General features: G+C 40.6%; 2 protein-coding genes across 2 annotated transcripts; both read left to right on the top strand.

Moving 5' to 3' along the window:
• Nucleotides 1-2089: 2089 nt before the first annotated feature.
• On the top strand, nucleotides 2090-5906 carry LOC113123497 (extracellular calcium-sensing receptor-like). The gene is made up of 8 exons (XM_026295644.1): nucleotides 2090-2265; nucleotides 2665-2959; nucleotides 3048-3337; nucleotides 3557-3852; nucleotides 4130-4335; nucleotides 4471-4692; nucleotides 4798-4921; nucleotides 5002-5906. The coding sequence occupies exons 1-8, from the start codon at nucleotides 2159-2161 to the stop codon at nucleotides 5904-5906; spliced, it is 2445 nt and encodes an 814-aa protein (XP_026151429.1). The 5' UTR covers nucleotides 2090-2158.
• A 4297-nt stretch (nucleotides 5907-10203) lies between these two features.
• LOC113134350 (uncharacterized) lies at nucleotides 10204-22205 on the top strand. The gene is made up of 19 exons (XM_026313692.1): nucleotides 10204-10310; nucleotides 10840-11134; nucleotides 11222-11511; nucleotides 11734-12029; nucleotides 12307-12512; nucleotides 12647-12868; nucleotides 12974-13097; nucleotides 13178-14081; nucleotides 14956-15119; nucleotides 15357-15427; nucleotides 15516-15606; nucleotides 18342-18498; nucleotides 18989-19283; nucleotides 19371-19660; nucleotides 19879-20210; nucleotides 20440-20645; nucleotides 20770-20991; nucleotides 21097-21220; nucleotides 21301-22205. Exons 1-19 carry the CDS (start codon nucleotides 10204-10206, stop codon nucleotides 22203-22205), a joined length of 5301 nt encoding a protein of 1766 aa, XP_026169477.1.
• The last annotated feature ends 707 nt before the right edge of the window (nucleotides 22206-22912 follow it).

Raw genomic sequence — 22912 nt, 5'->3', positions numbered from 1 at the left:
ATACTTCAACTTTTTTAATATAAACCTACCACCATATGCATACTCACTTTGACTGTTTATTTCGGTTAAAATCTCTCTGCGTCTCTTTAAAGACAGACAGACTTCTTTGCAGGACACACGTCAGGACACACGTACCTGAAGGAAAGATCACCATGTTTGTTCCCCACAGTTTTTACTAATAAACGAGTGGTAGGAAAAGGCAGCCTCGCGCTTGTTGCAAATATTTAAATGCCCTGACACGTGGTACAGACAGACGTAACGGTATTCACGTCAGCACGCCGCATCCCACGAAACAACGTCATGTTCAATAGGAAAATAGCGCCGCCCAGTGGGAGGAGAGCGTGACTGTCGTTTTTATGGTTTTATATCTTGATTTATGATGGTCGTAAAAAGTGACCCCCCTTAATAGCCCATAGGACAAACCAATATACACTACTAAGGAGCCCCTGAAGAGACAGAGAATGAGTGTTTCTTTTTCATCTCGACAACCTGCTTCTGCTGGCATGCTCCCACGATAAGTCTTGGAGGCAGACAGTGGAGCTACTTTGAGGCTTTATCAGTTATGCGCTTACTGGGGATGATAGCAGAGGCTTATCCAGTGGTCCCACTTAGCCTTAGCCTTGACCCAGTGCAGCACCAGCAACATATGGTATTCCTACCAATAGTGGGCTTGGATTTGTTGTACTGGGGAAGCCCCCTCACACTGAAACATGGTTCCCCTGGGCATTCTGTCGACTCGGTTCAAGGAGACCTCTATATCCAGTTAGGGGGGATGTGCCTATTGCAAGCAATGAGGGGGGAGTTTTTTTCTGTTTAACAAGGCTGTTTTTGCTAAAGCGACTTATACTCTGGTACAAGTTATTGTCCAGAAAATATGGTAATCAAAAATTCTGGCTCCATCACTGATTAAAATTGCATATCTCTATTGTCTAATTCTGGTCCAACTGCACCAGTGAAGGTTGCTAGGTGAAAGGAGTGGTGCTTTGTGACTTTTTGGTGGGGACTGGAACCGATGGTGATGCAAATAGGAAATCCTCTATAGTTTTGTCTGTCTCACTTTTGTTTGGCCCATAGCTCAGCCTATGACTCTACAGCAGCTATGGAGGTCATGCTTTTGTAGAATGTGGCCTTTAAAGGCAGCGGCCCCCTAATTGGGATACGATCAGAGCAAACAGCGAGTCATGAATCATGCTGGTCTCTCCTTAATATGCAAATTATATGAAGAACATGTAGAAACCATGTCCCTTAAATCCTCCCCTAAGAGTCCTTCCTTTGCACTAAAACTTTGACAGAAATCTGAAACTGAAAAACACTTTCCTCAGCTATAAACTGGGCATAAAAAAAAAAAAATGTTAGAATTTAAAAAATATAAAATGAAAAGGACATAATGGATTTGTTTTTTAGTGCAGCTTATTCCAGTATTAATACTTTTCTTTAGTACTAATAGTTATTTTCAATCAGAGCTTTTCAATGCCAATATTTACTTTTGTCAAGGTTTTATTTTCAAGTCCAACTATTATTTTTAATGCCGAAATCTAAATTTCCAACTCCATTAATCTCAGGCACTAACACTTCAACACTTAGTAGCAAATTAGCTTAGTGAGACAATAAAAGTTAAAATACAAGTTAAAAGTTCATAACACAGTTTATTTGCATTGGAAGAACCGTATTCTATATGTACATACAAACACTGTAATATGAGTTAAGCCCATGTAAAAGGTGAAATATTAAAGCTTTATTTGGTTTTCTGTGGTCGATTAGAAAAAAAGGAAAAAAGGACAACTTGTGAAGGCTGTACAGTATGTGTAGGTAAAAAGATTAATATTTAAACATTTGAAAATTTTGGAAGAGCATCCTCTACTGTAAGCTGACGTACAGCAGAAGGAGGGAAGCTTTTGTCTGTAAAACTATATAAACCAGTGAAAACACACTTGTGCACAGACACACCTGAGAGATGGAGATCTCTTTTCTCTTTATTGGTCTGAGAATAGCTCTGGGCTTGACTGGGTTGAATTTAGCTCTTACATTGAATGGTTGTGGGGGGGGTCGGAAAGAAAGTGATGTGTGCACAGAGATTAGAGCTGCTGCTGGGGTCAGTACTGAGGCTTCATCTGTGAAATGTAAACTGCAAGGTACCACTCTTCCTTCTGCTTTCTCAATGGATGGTGATTACATTATTGGAGGTGTTTTTGCTATACACTACAACATGCAAATTGTGAATTATACCTACACCACAGTGCCTCAGCCACTGAAGTGCAGAGGGAGGTTAGTAAGAGGGAACAATGGGGGATAAAAGGATGTGATATTGTGTGTGACAGAGATGTTTTCATTTGTAGGATGTTGTTACAGGCTTGTTGAAAAGTTTTTGTGTACTGTTGAAAACTCAAAAAAAAATCATTACTTCTGATAAACATTATGGGCGAAATCAATATTAGGTAATACCAATAAAATGTATTCATAACACTATCAGGTTATGCCTATATGGTGAAAAAAAAAACATTTATGTGTTTCTTAACTGAAAATATAGGTGTTGTTGAAGTCTGGTGTACTGCAATTGTAACTGTGAATTGCTATAATCATACATTGTAAGATTTCTATGAAAATTGTGAATTGTTCTTATCACTTATCCTGCATTTCAACAATGACATGAATATCCTTATGCAGCATTGACACCCGTGGACTGCGCATTTCACGTGCAATGGTCTTTGCCATCGAGGAGATTAACAACAGTACAAAGCTGCTCCCAGGCATCAGTCTCGGTTATCAGATCTATGACTCATGTGCCTCAGTGCCCATGGCGGTGCATATGGCATTTCAGCTTTCTAATGGTCTGGACCCTGAGTTTTATACCAGTGACAACTGCTCAAAATCTGGTATAGTGATGGCTGTTGTTGGTGAATCTGGGTCCACACAATCAATCAGCATTTCACACATCATTGGGTCCTTTAATATTCCTCAAGTAAATATTTGCAATATTTCCATAAAATATGTTACCTTCAATGATGCTTTTATTCCATCACTAATGAATGGCTTTGTTTTGTTTTCAGGTGAGCCACTCTGCCACTTGTGCATGCCTATCCAATAAACATCAGTACCCGAGTTTCTTCAGAACAATTCCCAGTGACCATTTCCAGGCTGCTGCTCTGGCCAATCTGGTGAAACACTTTGGCTGGACTTGGATAGGTGCTGTCCGGTCAGATACAGACTATGGAAATAATGGCATGGCGTCTTTTCTGGAGTCAGCACACAAAGAGGGGATCTGTGTTGAATACTCTGAATCTTTCTATCGGACCAACCCACGTAGCAGGATCCAGAGAGTGGCTGATGTTATCCGCAGGTTTCTCCATTTCTGATTGTGCTTGTTTTCCATGTACAGACACTGCATTTATGTATGAATAACCTCAGAATGTTTAGTCAGATGAAAATTCAAAATGTTTTTTCATATCAGTGAGAACAATACTATACATTAACAGAATCATCTATTTTTAATGTTTGTGTTCTTAATCTGGAAGCATATTTCAAACCAGTTTAAATTTGTATGATATATATTGTTTAGGTCAACATCTAAGGTTGTTGTGGCATTTTTACATACTGGAGACATGGAGATCTTGCTGGATGAGCTGTCTCGAGAACCTTCCCCACCTCGTCAGTGGATAGGCAGTGAGGCCTGGATAACCCATGCAGACCTGCTTAGGTTCACTTTTTGTGCTGGAGCCATTGGATTTGGGATTCAGAAATCTGTCATCCCAGGTTTTAGAGACTTCCTGCTGGATCTCTCTCCCACTAAACTGGCAGCTTCTCCAATTCTTACTGAGTTCTGGGAAAGTGCATTCAACTGCAGACTGGAAAAAAGTGAGAAAGTTGCTTGACTGAATTATCATCCTATGTCATGATCACATGTTTGTATCCAAATAGTTTTGCTGTTTTGTCCATTGCATGTCTGAGTGGAGCTTCATGTGTTAAAACAAATTATTTAAAACAAATCTTTCTGAAATGTACAGATACTGAAAAAAGACATAGCAGACAGAAAATTTAGTAAAAATTGAAAAGAAATGCATGATAAATATAAAGTATTCAGTGTCAAGTACATAAATTTGCTGCTTGTGTTTCTGTCTCTGTATGTTTGTAGGTTCTGCCACAGACAAGAATGTGTGTGATGGAACCGAGGACATACAGAAACTCCAGAGCCCGTACACTGACACATCTCAGCTCCGACTCTCTAACATGATGTACAAGGCTGTTTATGCAATAGCACATGCCATTCATAATGCAGTGTGTCAGGAGACTAATTCTACAACTCAGTGTGACAGAATCAACAGCATAGAGCCCAAACAGGTCAATTAAAATAATAGAATGAACAGTTCAATGACTTTCTTTAGCAGTAGGTTTGTTTTATGAATTGAAACGTTTTTGTTAATTAAATTACTTTGTTTTCTGTATTTCTTTCTTCTACTTTTTTCATCCTCACAGGTTCTTACTCATCTGAAGAAAGTAAATTTCTCCCAAAATGGTTATCCTGTGTCATTTGATGCCAATGGGGATCCTGTGGCCACATATGAGCTGGTTAACTGGCAGAAAAGCGAGAGTGGCAGCATTGTGTTTGTGACAGTAGGGCAATATGATGCATCACTGCCACTGGGCCAGGAGTTCCATATCAACAGGAACATCACCTGGGTGGAAGGCAGGACACAAGTGAGGAACATTGATATATTCAACATTGGTGAACTGAGTCATATCAGCTGTTGTATCAAAACTGCATATCTGTGTGATTCTGTCATTGTGTATTGCGTCTGTCAGGTTCCTGTGTCAGTGTGCACTGACAGCTGTCCTAAAGGAACTCATAAAGTGCTGCAGAAAGGAAAACCCATCTGCTGTTATGATTGTGTACCATGTCCTGAGGGAGAGATTAGCAATGCTACAGGTAAAATCCAGTGTTTTCTCATGTATATCACCACATCAATGATGTGACTGCTAAAGGTCCTTTTTGATTTATATTTTCAGATTCCACTGATTGTTTCCCTTGTCCCAATGAGTTCTGGCCTAATGCAGAGAAAGACTCATGTTTTCCCAAGCCTGTAGAGTTTCTTTCCTTCAGTGAGATCCTGGGAGTCATCCTGGCTACGTTCTCAGTTGGTGGTGCCTGTCTGGCCATTATAACAGCGACTATATTCTTTCAACACAGAACATCCCCGATTGTCAGGGCCAACAACTCTGAGCTGAGCTTCCTGCTGCTCTTCTCCCTGACTCTGTGTTTCTTATGTTCATTAACTTTCATTGGAGCACCCTCTGAGTGGTCCTGCATGCTGCGCCACACAGCGTTTGGGATCACCTTTGTCCTCTGTATCTCTTGTGTTCTGGGGAAAACTATGGTGGTGTTAATGGCCTTCAAAGCTACACTTCCAGGTAGTAATGTCATGAAATGGTTTGGTCCTCTACAGCAAAGAATGACTGTAATGTCATTTACATTTATCCAGGTTTTAATATGTACTGTTTGGTTGATTGTTAGTCCCCCTTTTCCAATGAAAAACTTCACCATATACAAAGAAAGAATCATCCTGGAGTGTGCGTTAGGCTCAGCTATTGGGTTCTGGGCTGTGCTCGGGTACATAGGCCTGCTGGCTGTCTTTTGCTTTGTGTTAGCTGTCCTGGCCCGGAAACTGCCTGATAATTTTAATGAAGCCAAGTTTATCACCTTCAGCATGCTGATATTCTGTGCAGTCTGGATCACTTTTATCCCAGCATATGTCAGCTCTCCTGGGAAGTTTACTGTGGCTGTGGAGATATTTGCCATTCTGGCCTCCAGTTTTGGACTAATATTGTGTATATTTGCTCCAAAGTGTTTTATCATTTTGTTTAAGCCAGAGAAGAACACCAAGAAACATCTGATGAACAAAAATCAATCCTAGTACAGTTTCTGATGCTTGGAGATAGTTATTATGGCAGCATATAATATAGGACCTAAACCTTTAAACAGATTCAACAAAGTTTTAAATATTTTATCTTTGTCATTGTTATAATGTTTCTCATATAAATTTGTATGTTTCTCAAGTGCTATTATTTTATTTTAGCCACTAAATTAATTAATATAAAAATCATTTTCTCTATAATTCTTCTTTATGAATGTGCTTGTCGAAAGAAGCAGCGCAAACATAGGTTAAACATCCCAGCACATTCAGTAACTAACAATATCAAAATGACAAGTTTTTTTTTTTCAGCACATACCTGTATTATATACTAGACTGAATTTATTAATTTAATTTGTCCTGTAATTTTCATGTTATAAATCACTTTAGTTTATAAGTCACATTTAATTATACTAATTAATGTCTACATTAGCCCAGGAAGAATGTAGGCTAGCAAGCTGACAAGCTGAATTGCATTATGAAATGTATTCATCCATGTCAAATAACATTAAACAACTGCGTCAATGTTGGGGTTATGGAAGATGAAAGGAGTTCTACGTTAGCATGAACATAAACGCTTCTATTTTTTCGGCAGTATAATATTATTTTTATTTAAGACGTATGTTAAGAGTGCCATCTAACATTCGTGTCAACTTCACAAAATTACTGTAAATATACACATATAAGTTGCACAGCCCTCTGGACTATTGTTAATGGATCATATTGCTTCTTCGTGGCTGCACACTGGAGAGAAATGCATCTATGCCCACCTGGTGTGGGCCCCCCTCACTTGAACTTAGTGTCTCAATCACATCCGCAGCACTCAGAAATAAGCAGCGGTTTGGGCACACTCTTCCCTTTGTTTTCTTCAGCCTAAGCAATAAAGAGCACTATTCCAAGCTAAAGAGCATCTGTTTCCAAAAGAGATGGCTTCTGCAGACTGCAGCAAGTGGCTACACCTTCCGAGAATTACCTGCCCCCCTGTTGTGTGGGCTGCATTGGAGCAGATCACATCGGCAGGGCCCTCACTACAAGGGTGACTTGTGCATTCTTCAAGAAGCTGCCCCTTGAGAAGCTCTGCCAGATGGAAACACAAAGGGACAAACCAAAAAAACAATGAAATACTTTTTCCACCAAGGAAAATCTTCTGCCCGGCCGTGTATGAGTCTTGCAGTGATCTCCCACCATCACCACTTATCTCCTTCTCTTTCCATGGTGGCGTTGTAGACCGTTTGGTGGGTACTTGGTATCGACCTTATCCCCCATCATGCAGGTGGCCCACCTGATGCTGAGTGGTTTTCCCAATGTCCCAGCATTGGAACAGAATCTGGCATTGCCGTTCAGGTAAAAGTGTAATGACAGTCGGCGGCCCACTCCATAAGAAGCGTTAATTGCTAGGCTACTGGATAGTTCCCATGAATGTGTCTTCTAGACTACAGCTGTGGTAAACAACATCACCCCCTCTCTGGTGGACCCTGAAGCCCTCCCGCCTGACCGTGCTTGATCTTCAAGAAGGTAAACATAACATAGCACAATCCTGGACCTCTGCACCCCAGTGAGCATGGGACCAGTCCGCCTAGCAGACAATAGCACCTAGAAACATCTGGCTGTATCTCTGAGCCAATCCTGTGCGGGAAGGAGCTCCAATTTGGTGCAGATGAAGCTGAGAAGTTTCGGTATCATTGGCTCATTCCACAGGGGGATGGCGGGGATTTCATGAATTGCCCGAGGCCAAGATGTCCTCCTCCTGGCCTCCCGGTTCCCACTGTCAACCACTGGTACCACCAGGCCCAGCCATGCTTTTCAGTTTGCAAGGCCCCCCTCAACCTTTCAGTGGGGTAAATGTAGATTACTACCTTAATGCAGCACATGCACGAGTGCTGCTAACAGAAATACCAGATACGTTATTTACTGCTGGATATTGCATGTGGATTTTACTCTTGTTCTTTCCTGGTCCCCAAGGAACTGGGATAGATGAGGACCTTTCTCAATCTGACGCAGCTTAAGGTGATGCAGGTCAGAACATTTCAAATGCTCATGACAGCTCAGCTCCTGTGGTGCATTCACCAGGACTGGTTCACATCAGTAGACTTGAAGGACACTTATTTCTATGTTTTGATTATTCACCAACTGAGGAAATTCATAAGCTTCCATTTTCAGGGGATCAGCTACCAGTTCAACTGTCTGCTGTTCAGCTACTCGCCAGCTCCTTTACCAAGTGTGTCAAGATGGCAAAGGAGCCCCTGCACAGACAGAAAATGGGGGTTCTGTTTTATCTTGACGACCTGCTTCTGCTGGCTTGCTCCCAAGAGAAGTAATGGAGGCAGACAGTGGAGCTAGTTTGAGCGCTTAGGTTTTTTAATCATCATGTAGTCACTGCTTGATCCATTCATTTGCGTAGTGGGGATGATGTCGGAGGATCATCCAGTAGTGCTGCTTAGCCTATTACATACGAGGCAACTTTAGCTGTGGTCCCTTCGCCTGAGGCTTGACCCAATGCTGCACCAGCAACATAGGCTATTCCTCCTGCCAACAATGGGCTCGGACCTGCTGTACTGGGGAAGCCACCTCACGCTGTCACGCGGTTCCCCTGGGCCTTCTGTCGACTCGTGTCCATCTTCACGGACACCTCTCTGTTCAGCTACGGAGGGAACGTGCCTCTCGCAGGTAGTGAGAGGGGAGTGGCTGTCCAGGAAGATGGCACACATAAAGAAGAAAGAACTGCTCACATAAACAAGAAAGAACTGCTCACAATGTGAATAGTTATGAACTTTGCCACTGTTGAAGGCCTATCATGTTCTGGTCTGGACAGACAATGCAGCTGAAACAAAGTTTGGAGTGAGTGTCAGCATTCAGACAACCCAGGAGTGGAGGAGGTGCTGTTTCATCTCCTCCTACCCTGACATTGGTGCAGATGTTTAATGTTAATTGACACGGATGAATGAATTTCAAAATGCACTTCTGCTTCTGCTGTTATGTCCTGTTTACATTCTTCATAGGCTAATTTAGACTATTCGTATAGTTAGATATGTGACTATATGTTTTTTTCTGTTGAAGGCTGTTTTTGCTGAAGCAACTTATACTCCGGTGCGAATTATAGTCTGAAAAATATGGCAAGCAAAATTTCTGGCTCTATCACTAATTTAAATTTTCATACCACTATTGTGTAATTCTGGTCCAACTGCACCAGTGAAGGTTGCTAGGTGACAGGAGTGGTGCTTTGTGACTTATTGGTAGGGGCAGGAACCGCTGGTGATGCAAATACGAAATCCTCTGTAGTTTTGTCAGTCTCACTTTGGTTTGGCCCATAGCTCAGCCTATGCGGTCTACAACGGTTATGGAGGTCATGCTTTTGTAGACTGTGTCCTTAAAGGAAGCGGCCCCTGAATTAGGATACAGTCAGAGCGAACAGCAAGTCATTAATCACGCTGTTCTCTCCTTGTTATGCAAATTATATGCAGAAAATGTAGCAACCCTTAGCTCCTCCCTTCAAAGCCCGTCCTTTGTACCAAAACATTGACAGAAATCTAACACTGAAAAACACTGTCCATAACTATAAACAGGGAGCGTAAATAAAATTTTAAAAAAATTCTGAATTTAAAAAATATAAAATGAAAGGGACATAATAGATTTGTTTAATTCAGCTTATTTCAGTATTAATACTTTTTAAAATACTAATACAGCTTTTTTCAATAAAGATTTTTCAATGCCAATATTTACTTTTTTCAAGTTTTTATTTTCAAGACCAACTATTATTTTAAATGCCCAAATCTAAATTTGCTGTTCCAACTCCATTTATCTAAGGCACTTGGAAGAATAATATATGTACATACAAACACTGTAACATGAGTGAAACCCATGTAAAAGGTTCATTATTAAAGCTTTATATGGTTTACTGTGGTAAATTTATTAGAAAAATTAGGCAACTTGTAAAGGCTGTACAGTATGTGTAGGAAAAAAGACTAATATTTAAACGTTAGAAAACCGTGGAACAGCGTCCTCTAATGTAAGCTGACGTACAGCAGAAGGAGTGAAGCTTTTCTGTAAAACTATATAAACCAGTGAAAACAAAATTATTTTCACATGCACCTAAGAGATGGAGATCTCTTTTCTCTTTATTGGTCTGAGATTAGCTCTGGGTTTGACTGGGTTGAACTCAGCTCTTACGTTGAATGGTTGTGGGGATGGTCTGAAACAAAGTGATGTGTGCACAGAGATTAGAGCTGCTGCTGGGGTCAGTGCTGAGGCTTTATCTGTGAAATGTAAACTGCAAGGTACCACTCTTCCTTCTGCTTTCTCAATGGATGGTGATTATGTTATTGGAGGTGTTTTCTCTATGCACCATTATGTGCAGACAGTGGACCGTGACTACACCACAGTGCCTGGGCCATTAAAGTGCACAGGGAGGTTAGTACGAAAAGCTGGTGTGTAAGACAGCTATGTTTTAATTTGTATTAAATTAGTTACATTTTTTAATTCCAAATAATATATTCACAGTATTAGCAAACTAAGGCTGTGTGAAAAGCATGATTATTAATTAGTAATGTGTAGTTCTCATTGATACTCTATAAGTATGTGAAAATTATGAATAGTCCTCATCATGTAGCCTAGATGTCAACTGATACATGATTGTGTGCAGCATTGACTGGAGCTTGGCAATCTATTGATTCACATTGAAGACCTACATTAGGTAGGCTATTAACTCATAAATTATACATAAAATAGAAGAAAAACAAAAGCAGACAGCATCTATGTGAAAAAAGCATTTTTCTTACTTTTAAGTGAAACTACAGATTTGTTGTTAATGTTTGGTGATTTCGGAGGCAGTGCAACAACTAATTATTATTGATAACTATGAATTGCATTTCTTCCAATTATAAATTGTCTTTATCATGTATCCTGCATTATCAACAGTAACATAAGTATCTGTGTGCAGCATTGACACCCGTGAACTGCGCTTTTCACGTGCAATGGTCTTTGCCATCGAGGAGATTAACAACAGTACAAAGCTGCTCCCAGGCATCAGGCTCGGTTATCAGATCTATGACTCATGTGCCTCAGTGCTCATGGCGGTGCATGTGGCATTTCAGGTTTCTAATGGTCTGGACCCTGAGTTTTATACCAGTGACAACTGCTCAAAATCTGGTATGGTGATGGCTGTTGTTGGTGAATCTGGGTCCACGCCATCAATCAGCATTTCACGCATCATTGGGTCCTTTAATATTCCTCAAGTAAATATTTTGTCTTTTCCATAAAATATGTTACCTTCAATTATGTTTTTATCCAAACATTCATGAATGGCATTGTTTTGTTCTCAGGTGAGCCACTCGGCCACTTGTGCATGCCTATCCAATAAACATCAGTACCCAAGTTTCTTCAGAACAATTCCCAGTGACCATTTCCAGGCTGCTGCTCTGGCCAAGCTGGTGAAACACTTTGGCTGGACTTGGATAGGTGCTGTCCGGTCAGATTCAGACTATGGACATAATGGCATGGCATCTTTTCTGGAGGCAGCACACAAAGAGGGGATCTGTGTTGAATACTCTGAATATTTCTATCGGACCAACCCACGTAGCAAGATCCAGAGAGTGGCTGATATTATTCGCAGGTTTCCACATCACTGATTGTGCTTGTTTTCCATGTACAGACACTGCATTTATGTATGAAAAACCACAGAATGTTTAGTCAGATGAAAATTCAAAAAGATTTTATTGTGTCGGTGAGAAAAATACCATATATTAACAGAATCATATATTTTTGTTATGTTTGTGTTCTTAATCTGGAGGCATATTTCAAACCAGTTTAAATGTGTACAATGTAAATTGTTTAGGTCAACATCTAAGGTTGTTGTGGCATTTTTACACACTGGAGACATGAGGATCTTGCTGGAGGAGCTGTCTCGAGAACCTTCCCCACCTCGTCAGTGGATAGGCAGTGAGGCCTGGATAACCCATGCAGCCCTGCTTAGGTTCACTTTTTGTGCTGGAGCCATCGGATTTGGGATTCAGAAATCTGTCATCCCAGGTTTTAGAGACTTCTTGCTGGATCTCTCTCCTACTAAACTGGCAGCTTCGCCAATTCTTACTGAGTTCTGGGAGAGTGCATTCAACTGCAGACTGGAAAAAAGTGAGAAAGTTGCATGACTGAATTATCATCCTATATCATGATCACATGTTTGGATCTCTATTGTTTTGCTGTTTTGTTCATTGCATATCTAAGTGGAGCTTCATGTGTTAAAACAAATTATTTAAAACAAATCTTTCTGAAATGTACAGATACTGAAAAAAGACATAGCAGACAGAAAATTTAGTAAAAATTGAAAAGAAATGCATGCTAAATATAAAGTATTCAGTGTCAAGTACAGAAATTTGCTGCTTGTGTTTCTGTCTCTGTATGTTTGTAGGTTCTGCCACAGACAAGAATGTGTGTGATGGAACTGAGGACATACAGAAACTCCAGAGCCCGTACACTGACACATCTCAGCTCCGAATCACTAAAATGGTGTACAAGGCTGTTTATGCAATAGCACATGCCATTCATAATGCAGTGTGTCAGGAGACTAATTCTACAACTCAGTGTGACAGAATCAGCAGCATAGAGCCCAAACAGGTCAGTTAAATAATACAATGAACTGTTCAATGACTTTCTTTAGCAGTAGGTTTATTTTATGAATTGAAATGTTATTGTTAAATAAATGAATTTGTTTTCTGTATTTCTTTCTTCTACTTTTTTCATCCTCACAGGTTCTTACTCACCTGAAGAAAGTAAATTTTTCCCAAAATGGTTATCCTGTGTCATTTGATGCCAATGGGGATCCTGTGGCCACATATGAGCTGGTTAACTGGCAGAAAAGTGAGAGTGGCAGCATTGTGTTGGTGACAGTAGGGCAATATGATGCATCACTGCCACTGGGCCAGGAGTTCCATATCAACAGGAACATCACCTGGGTGGAAGGCAGGACACAAGTGAGGAACATTGATATATTCAACATTGGTGAACTGAATCATATCAGCTGTTGAATCAAAACTGCATATCTGTGTGATTCTGTCATTGTGTATTGTGTCTGTCAGGTTCCTGTGTCAGTGTGCACTGACAGCTGTCCTAAAGGAACTCATAAAGTGCTGCAGAAAGGAAAACCCATCTGCTGTTATGATTGTGTACCATGTCCTGAGGGAGAGATTAGCAATGCTACAGGTAAAATCCATTGTTTTCTCATGTATATCACCACATCAATGATGGGACTGCTAAAGGTCCTTTTTGATTTATATTTTCAGATTCCACTGATTGTTTCCCTTGTCCCAATGAGTTCTGGCCTAATGCAGAGAAAGACTCATGTTTTCCCAAGCCTGTAGAGTTTCTTTCCTTCAGTGAGATCCTGGGAGTCATCCTGGCTACGTTCTCAGTTGGTGGTGCCTGTCTGGCCATTATAACAGCGACTATATTCTTTCAACACAGAACATCCCCGATTGTCAGGGCCAACAACTCTGAGCTGAGCTTCCTGCTGCTCTTCTCCCTGACTCTGTGTTTCTTATGTTCATTAACTTTCATTGGAGCACCCTCTGAGTGGTCCTGCATGCTGCGCCACACAGCGTTTGGGATCACCTTTGTCCTCTGTATCTCTTGTGTTCTGGGGAAAACTATGGTGGTGTTAATGGCCTTCAAAGCTACACTTCCAGGTAGTAATGTCATGAAATGGTTTGGTCCTCTACAGCAAAGAATGACTGTAATATTATTTACATTTATCCAAGTTTTAATATGTACTATTTGGTTGATTGTTAGTCCCCCTTTTCCAATGAAAAACTTCACCATATACAAAGAAAGAATCATCCTGGAGTGTGCATTAGGCTCAGCTACTGGGTTCTGGGCTGTGCTCGGGTACATAGGCCTGTTGGCTGTCTTTTGCTTTGTGTTAGCGGTCCTGGCCCGGAAACTGCCTGATAATTTCAATGAAGCCAAGTTTATCACCTTCAGCATGCTGATATTCTGTGCAGTCTGGATCACTTTTATCCCAGCATATGTCAGCTCTCCTGGGAAGTTTACTGTGGCTGTGGAGATATTTGCCATTCTGGCCTCCAGTTTTGGACTAATATTGTGTATATTTGCTCCAAAGTGTTTTATCATTTTGTTTAAGCCAGAGAAGAACACCAAGAAACATCTGATGAACAAAAATCAATCCTAGTACAGTTTCTGATGCTTGGAGATAGTTATTATGGCAGCATATAATATAGGACCTAAACCTTTAAACAGATTCAACAAAGTTTTAAATATTTTATCTTTGTCATTGTTATAATGTTTCTCATATAAATTTGTATGTTTCTCAAGTGCTATTATTTTATTTTAGCCACTAAATGAATTAATATAAAAATCATTTTCTCTATAATTCTTCTTTATGAATGTGCTTGTCGAAAGAAGCAGCGCAAACATAGGTTAAACATCCCAGCACATTCAGTAACTAACAATATCAAAATGACAAGTTTTTTTTTTTTTAGCACATACCTGTATTATATACTAGACTGAATTTATTAATTTAATTTGTCCTGTAATTTTCATGTTATAAATCACTTTAGTTTATAAGTCACATTTAATTATACTAATTAATGTCTACATTAGCCCAGGAAGAATGTAGGCTAGCAAGCTGACAAGCTGAATTGCATTATGAAATGTATTCATCCATGTCAAATAACATTAAACAACTGCGTCAATGTTGGGGTTATGGAAGATGAAAGGAGTTCTACGTTAGCATGAACATAAACGCTTCTATTTTTTTTTCGGCAGTATAATATTATTTTTATTTAAGACGTATGTTAAGAGTGCCATCTAACATTCGTGTCAACTTCACAAAATTACTGTAAATATACACATATAAGTTGCACAGCTCTCTGGACTATTGTTAATGGATCATATTGCTTCTTCGTGGCTGCACACTGGAGAGAAATGCATCTATGCCCACCTGGTGTGGGCCCCCCTCACTTGAACTTAGTGTCTCAATCACATCCGCAGCACTCAGAAATAAGCAGCGGTTTGGGCACACTCTTCCCTTTGTTTTCTTCAGCCTAAGCAATAAAGAGCACTATTCCAAGCTAAAGAGCATCTGTTTCCAAAAGAGATGGCTTCTGCAGACTGCAGCAAGTGGCTACACCTTCCGAGAATTACCTGCCCCCCTGTTGTGTGGGCTGCATTGGAGCAGATCACATCGGCAGGGCCCTCACTACAAGGGTGACTTGTGCATTCTTCAAGAAGCTGCCCCTTGAGAAGCTCTGCCAGATGGAAACACAAAGGGACAAACCAAAAAAACAATGAAATACTTTTTCCACCAAGGAAAATCTCCTGCCCGGCCGTGTGTGAGTCTTGCAGTGATCTCCCACCATCACCACTTATCTCCTTCTCTTTCCATGGTGGCGTTGTAGACTGTTTGGTGGGTACTTGGTATCGACCTTATCCCCCATCATGCAGGTGGTCCACCTGTTGCTGAGTGGTTTTCCCAATGTCCCAGCATTGGAACAGAATCTGGCATTGCCGTTCAGGTAAAAGTGTAATGACAGTCGGCGGCCCACTCCATAAGAAGCGTTAACTGCTAGGCTACTGGATAGTTCCCATGAATGTGTCTTCTAGACTACAGCTGAGACAAACAACATCACCCCCTCTCTGAACTGCTGGTGGACCCTGAAGCCCTCCCGCCTGACCGTGCCTGATCTTCAAGAAGGTAAACATAACATAGCACGATCCTGGACCTCTGCACCCCAGTGAGCATGGGACCAGCCCGCCTAGCAGACAATAGCACCTAGAAACATCTGGCTGTATCTCTGAGCCAATCCTGTGCGGGAAGGAGCTCCAATTTGGTGCAGATGAAGCTGAGAAGTTTCGGCATCATTGGCTCATTCCACAGGGGGATGGCGGGGATTCCATGAATTGCCCGAGGCCAAGATGTCCTCCTCCTGGCCTCCCGGTTCTCACTGTCAACCACTGGTACCACCAGGCCCAGCCATGCTTTTCAGTTTGCATAGCCCCCTCACCCTTTCAGTGGGGTAAATGTAGATTACTACCTTAATGCAGCACATGCACGAGTGCTGCTAACAGAAATACCAGATACGTTATTTACTGCTGGATATTGCATGTGGATTTTACTCTTGTTCTTTCCTGGTCCCCAAGGAACTGGGATAGATGAGGACCTTTCTCAATCTGACGCAGCTTAAGGTGATGCAGGTCAGAACATTTCAAATGCTCATGACTGCTCAGCTCCTGTGGTGCATTCACCAGGACTGGTTCACGTCTGTAGACTTGAAGGACACTTATTTCTATGTTTTGATTATTCACCAACTGAGGAAATTCATAAGCTTCCATTTTCAGGGGATCAGCTACCAGTTCAACTGTCTGCTGTTCAGCTACTCGCCAGCTCCTTTACCAAGTGTGTCAAGATGGCAAAGGAGCCCCTGCACAGACAGAAAATGGGGGTTCTGTTTTATCTTGACGACCTGCTTCTGCTGGCTTGCTCCCAAGAGAAGTAATGGAGGCAGACAGTGGAGCTAGTTTGAGCGCTTAGGTTTTTTAATCATCATGTAGTCACTGCTTGATCCATTAATTTGCGTAGTGGGGATGATGTCGGAGGATCATCCAGTAGTGCTGCTTAGCCTATTACATACGAGGCAACTTTAGCTGTGGTCCCTTCGCCTGAGGCTTGACCAAGTGCTGCACTAGCAACATAGGCTATTCCTCCTGCCAACAATGGGCTCGGACCTGCTGTACTGGGGAAGCCACCTCACGCTGACACGCGGTTCCCCTGGGCCTTCTGTCAACTCGTGTCCATCTTCACGGACACCTCTCTGTTCAGCTACGGAGGGAACGTGCCTCTCGCAGGTAGTGAGAGGGGAGTGGCTGTCCAGGAAGATGGCACACATAAAGAAGAAAGAACTGCTCACATAAACAAGAAAGAACTCCTCACAATGTGAATAGTTATGAACTTTGCCACTGTTGAAGGCCTATCATGTTCTGGTCTGGACAGACAATGCAGCTGAAACAAAGTTTGGAGTGAGTGTCAGCATTCAGACAACCCAGGAGTGGAGGAGGTGCTGTTTCATCTCCTCCTACCCTGACATTGGTGCGGATGTTTAATGTTAATTGACACGGATGAATGAATTTCAAAATGCACTTCTGCTTCTGTTGTTATGTCCTGTTTACATTCTTCATAGGCTAATTTAGACTATTAGTATAGTTAGATATGTGACTATATGTTTTTTTCTGTTGAAGGCTGTTTTTGCTGAAGCAACTTATACTCCGGTGCGAATTATAGTCTGAAAAATATGGCAAGCAAAATTTCTGGCTCTATCACTAATTTAAATTTTCATACCACTATTGTGTAATTCTGGTCCAACTGCACCAGTGAAGGTTGCTAGGTGACAGGAGTGGTGCTTTGTGACTTATTGGTAGGGGCAGGAACCGCTGGTGATGCAAATACGAAATCCTCTGTAGTTTTGTCAGTCTCACTTTGGTTTGGCCCATAGCTCAGCCTATGCGGTCTACAACGGTTATGGAGGTCATGCTTTTGTAGACTGTGTCCTTAAAGGAAGCGGCCCCTGAATTAGGATACAGTCAGAGCGAACAGCAAGTCATTAATCACGCTGTTCTCTCCTTGTTATGCAAATTATATGCAGAAAATGTAGCAACCCTTAGCTCCTCCCTTCAAAGCCCGTCCTTTGTACCAAAACATTGACAGAAATCTAACACTGAAAAACACTGTCCATAACTATAAACAGGGAGCGTAAATAAAATTTTTTAAAAAATTCTGAATTTAAAAAATATAAAATGAAAGGGACATAATAGATTTGTTTAATTCAGCTTATTTCAGTATTAATACTTTTTAAAATACTAATACAGCTTTTTTCAATAAAGATTTTTCAATGCCAATATTTACTTTTTTCAAGTTTTTATTTTCAAGACCAACTATTATTTTAAATGCCCAAATCTAAATTTGCTGTTCCAACTCCATTTATCTAAGGCACTTGGAAGAATAATATATGTACATACAAACACTGTAACATGAGTGAAACCCATGTAAAAGGTTCATTATTAAAGCTTTATATGGTTTACTGTGGTAAATTTATTAGAAAAATTAGGCAACTTGTAAAGGCTGTACAGTATGTGTAGGAAAAAAGACTAATATTTAAACGTTAGAAAACCGTGGAACAGCGTCCTCTAATGTAAGCTGACGTACAGCAGAAGGAGTGAAGCTTTTCTGTAAAACTATATAAACCAGTGAAAACAAAATTATTTTCACATGCACCTAAGAGATGGAGATCTCTTTTCTCTTTATTGGTCTGAGAATAGCTCTGGGTTTGACTGGGTTGAACTCAGCTCTTACGTTGAATGGTTGTGGGGATGGTCTGAAACAAAGTGATGTGTGCACAGAGATTAGAGCTGCTGCTGGGGTCAGTGCTGAGGCTTTATCTGTGAAATGTAAACTGCAAGGTACCACTCTTCCTTCTGCTTTCTCAATGGATGGTGATTATGTTATTGGAGGTGTTTTCTCTATGCACCATTATGTGCAGACAGTGGACCGTGACTACACCACAGTGCCTGGGCCATTAAAGTGCACAGGGAGGTTAGTACGAAAAGCTGGTGTGTAAGACAGCTATGTTTTAATTTGTATTAAATTAGTTACATTTTTTAATTCCAAATAATATATTCACAGTATTAGCAAACTAAGGCTGTGTGAAAAGCATGGTTATTAATTAGTAATGTGCAGTTCTCATTGATACTCTATAAGTATGTGAAAATTATGAATAGTCTTCATCATGTAGCCTAGATGTCAACTGATACATGATTGTGTGCAGCATTGACTGGAGCTTGGCAATCTATTGATTCACATTGAAGACCTACATTAGGTAGGCTATTAACTCATAAATTATACATAAAATAGAAGAAAAACAAAAGCAGACAGCATCTATGTGAAAAAAGCATTTTTCTTACTTTTAAGTGAAACTACAGATTTGTTGTTAATGTTTGGTGATTTTGGAGGCAGTGCAACAACTAATTATTATTGATAACTACGAATTGCATTTCTTCCAATTATAAATTGTCTTTGTGTGCAGCATTGACACCCGTGAACTGCGCTTTTCACGTGCAATGGTCTTTGCCATCGAGGAGATTAACAACAGTACAAAGCTGCTCCCAGGCATCAGGCTCGGTTATCAGATCTATGACTCATGTGCCTCAGTGCTCATGGCGGTGCATGTGGCATTTCAGGTTTCTAATGGTCTGGATCCTGAGTTGTATACCAGCGACAACTGCTCAAAATCTGGTACAGTGATGGCTGTTGTTGGTGAATCTGGGTCCACGCCATCCATCACCATTTCACGCGTCATTGGGTCCTTTAATATTCCTCAAGTAAATATTTTGTCTTTTCCATAAAATATGTTACCTTCAATTATGTTTTTATCCAAACATTCATGAATGGCATTGTTTTGTTCTCAGGTGAGCCACTCGGCCACTTGTGCATGCCTATCCAATAAACATCAGTACCCAAGTTTCTTCAGAACAATTCCCAGTGACCATTTCCAGGCTGCTGCTCTGGCCAAGCTGGTGAAACACTTTGGCTGGACTTGGATAGGTGCTGTCCGGTCAGATTCAGACTATGGAAATAATGGCATGGCATCTTTTCTGGAGGCAGCACACAAAGAGGGGATCTGTGTTGAATACTCTGAATCTTTCTATCGGACCAACCCACGTAGCAGGATCCAGAGAGTGGCTGATGTTATCCGCAGGTTTCTACATCTCTGATTGTGCTTGTTTTCCATGTACAGACACTGCATTTATGTATGAATGACCTCAGAATATTTAGTCAGATGAAAATTCAAAAGTTTTTTCATATCAGTGAGAACAATACTATACATTAACAGAATCACCTATTTTTAATGTTTGTGTTCTTAATCTGGAGGCATCTTTCAAACCAATTTAAATTTGTACGATATAAATTGTTTAGGTCAACATCTAAGGTTGTTGTGGCATTTTCAACCACTGGAGACATGAGGATCCTGCTGGAGGAGCTGTCTCGAGAAACTTCCCCACCTCGTCAGTGGATAGGCAGTGAGGCCTGGATAACCCATGCAGACCTGCTTAGGTTCACTTTTTGTGCTGGAGCCATCGGATTTGGGATTCAGAAATCTGTCATCCCAGGTTTTAGAGACTTCCTGCTGGATCTCTCTCCCACTAAACTGGCAGCTTCTCCAATTCTTACTGAGTTCTGGGAGAGTGCATTCAACTGCAGACTGGAAAAAAGTAAGAAAGCTGCCGAATTGAATTATAATCCTACAGGTTATGGTCATGTTTGTACCCAAATAGTTTTGCTGTTTTGTCCATTGCATGTCTGAGTGGAGCTTCATGTGTGAAAGTACATGATTTAAACACTACAAATATTTTTGAAATGTACAGATATTGAAAAAAGTCATAGTAGATATATTTTTTTAAAAATTCATGATAAACATCATAAGAGACTGAGTGTCAAGGACAGAAATTTCTTGCATCTGTTTTTATATGTTTGCAGGTGCTGCCACAGACAAGAATGTGTGTGATGGAACCGAGGACATACAGAAACTCCAGAGCCCGTACACTGACACATCTCAGCTCCGAATCACTAACATGGTGTACAAGGCTGTTTATGCAATAGCACATGCCATTCATAATGCAGTGTGTCAGGAGACTAATTCTACAACTCATTGTGACAGAACCAGCAGCATAGAGCCCAAACAGGTCAGTTAAATAATAGAATGAACAGTTCAATTACTTTCTTTAGCAGTAGGTTTATTTTATGAATTGAAATGTTCTTGTTAATTGTTTTCTGTGTTTCTTTCTTCTACTTTTTTCATCCTCACAGGTTCTTACTCATCTGAAGAAAGTAAATTTTTCCCAAAATGGTTATCCTGTGTCATTTGATGCCAATGGGGATCCTGTGGCCACATATGAGCTGGTTAACTGGCAGAAAAGTGAGAGTGGCAGCATTGTGTTGGTGACAGTAGGGCAATATGATGCATCACTGCCACTGGGCCAGGAGTTCCATATCAACAGGAACATCACCTGGGTGGAAGGCAGGACACAAGTGAGGAACATTGATATATTCAACATTGGTGAACTGAGTCATATCAGCTGTTGTATCAAAACTGCATATCTGTGTGATTCTGTCATTGTGTATTGTGTCTGTCAGGTTCCTGTGTCAGTGTGCACTGACAGCTGTCCTAAAGGAACTCATAAAGTGCTGCAGAAAGGAAAACCCATCTGCTGTTATGATTGTGTACCATGTCCTGAGGGAGAGATTAGCAATGCTACAGGTAAAATCCATTGTTTTCTCATGTATATCACCACATCAATGATGGGACTGCTAAAGGTCCTTTTTGATTTATATTTTCAGATTCCACTGATTGTTTCCCTTGTCCCAATGAGTTCTGGCCTAATGCAGAGAAAGACACATGTTTTCCCAAGCCTGTAGAGTTTCTTTCCTTCAGTGAGATCCTGGGAGTCATCCTGGCTACGTTCTCAGTTGGTGGTGCCTGTCTGGCCATTATAACAGCGACTATATTCTTTCAACACAGAACATCCCCGATTGTCAGGGCCAACAACTCTGAGCTGAGCTTCCTGCTGCTCTTCTCCCTGACTCTGTGTTTCTTATGTTCATTAACTTTCATTGGAGCACCCTCTGAGTGGTCCTGCATGCTGCGCCACACAGCGTTTGGGATCACCTTTGTCCTCTGTATCTCTTGTGTTCTGGGGAAAACTATGGTGGTGTTAATGGCCTTCAAAGCTACACTTCCAGGTAGTAATGTCATGAAATGGTTTGGTCCTCCACAGCAAAGAATTACTGTATTATCATTTACATTCATCCAAGTTTTAATATGTACTATTTGGTTGATTGTTAGTCCCCCTTTTCCAATGAAAAACTTCACCATATACAAAGAAAGAATCATCCTGGAGTGTGCGTTAGGCTCAGCTATTGGGTTCTGGGCTGTGCTCGGGTACATAGGCCTGTTGGCTGTCTTTTGCTTTGTGTTAGCTGTCCTGGCCCGGAAACTGCCTGATAATTTTAATGAAGCCAAGTTTATCACCTTCAGCATGCTGATATTCTGTGCAGTCTGGATCACTTTTATCCCAGCATATGTCAGCTCTCCTGGGAAGTTTACTGTGGCTGTGGAGATATTTGCCATTCTGGCCTCCAGTTTTGGATTAACATTGTGTATATTTGCTCCAAAGTGTTTTATCATTTTGTTCAAACCAGAGAAGAACACCAAGAAACATCTGATGAATAAAAATCAATCCTAATATGATTTTTGAAGAAATATTTAATATGGCAATATACAATATAGTGGCATTTATGCAGTCAACAACGGTTTTAATTCATTTTGTTATTGTATCATTATTATGTTATGCCATTTTGTCATTTGCCATTTGAAATATTTCAACATCACTTTTAACTATTCTAAAAAATGGCCTGCAAATGTTTTTTTTTTTTTTCTCAAGACCACATTTACATAGTTAATGGGTCCTATTGTTTGTCCTCACAATGCTATTGGATAGAAGAAGTGTTTATAGGTCCGGGCATCTTGTGCACCTTATGTCTATGTTGTAATTCTACAACGTTGGGCCAGAGTGGTAGTCAAAATAGCCTGTGCACCTTACACATTACATAAGGACACTGCATTGAAAATAATTGTAGTAGCAATTTAAAGTGTTAGATGGGTCATTGTAACTAAGTTCTAAATGTGTTTTTCTGTTAAATTTTTCTTAGTTTAGCTTACACCATAATTAAACACAGGAATAAATTGTATGTGGTATTTGAAACAACATCATCTAAAGCAGTATCTGAAACTCCCTGTGTCTTTGTAGGTTCTAAATGATCCTGAGATTGTTTTTATGAGTGTCGCCCAAGTAGCAGTGTTTGTCAATCCTTTGTTTACAAAAACTGTTCAGTGAAAATATATTATAGGGTAAAATAAAATGTATTATTCACAAAAATTTGCAAATTCTTT

The sequence above is a fragment of the Mastacembelus armatus genome, chromosome 13 (assembly GCF_900324485.2).
Source record: "Mastacembelus armatus chromosome 13, fMasArm1.2, whole genome shotgun sequence".
NCBI lineage: Eukaryota > Metazoa > Chordata > Actinopteri > Synbranchiformes > Mastacembelidae > Mastacembelus > Mastacembelus armatus.
This window is presented reverse-complemented; position numbering and strand designations above follow the sequence as displayed.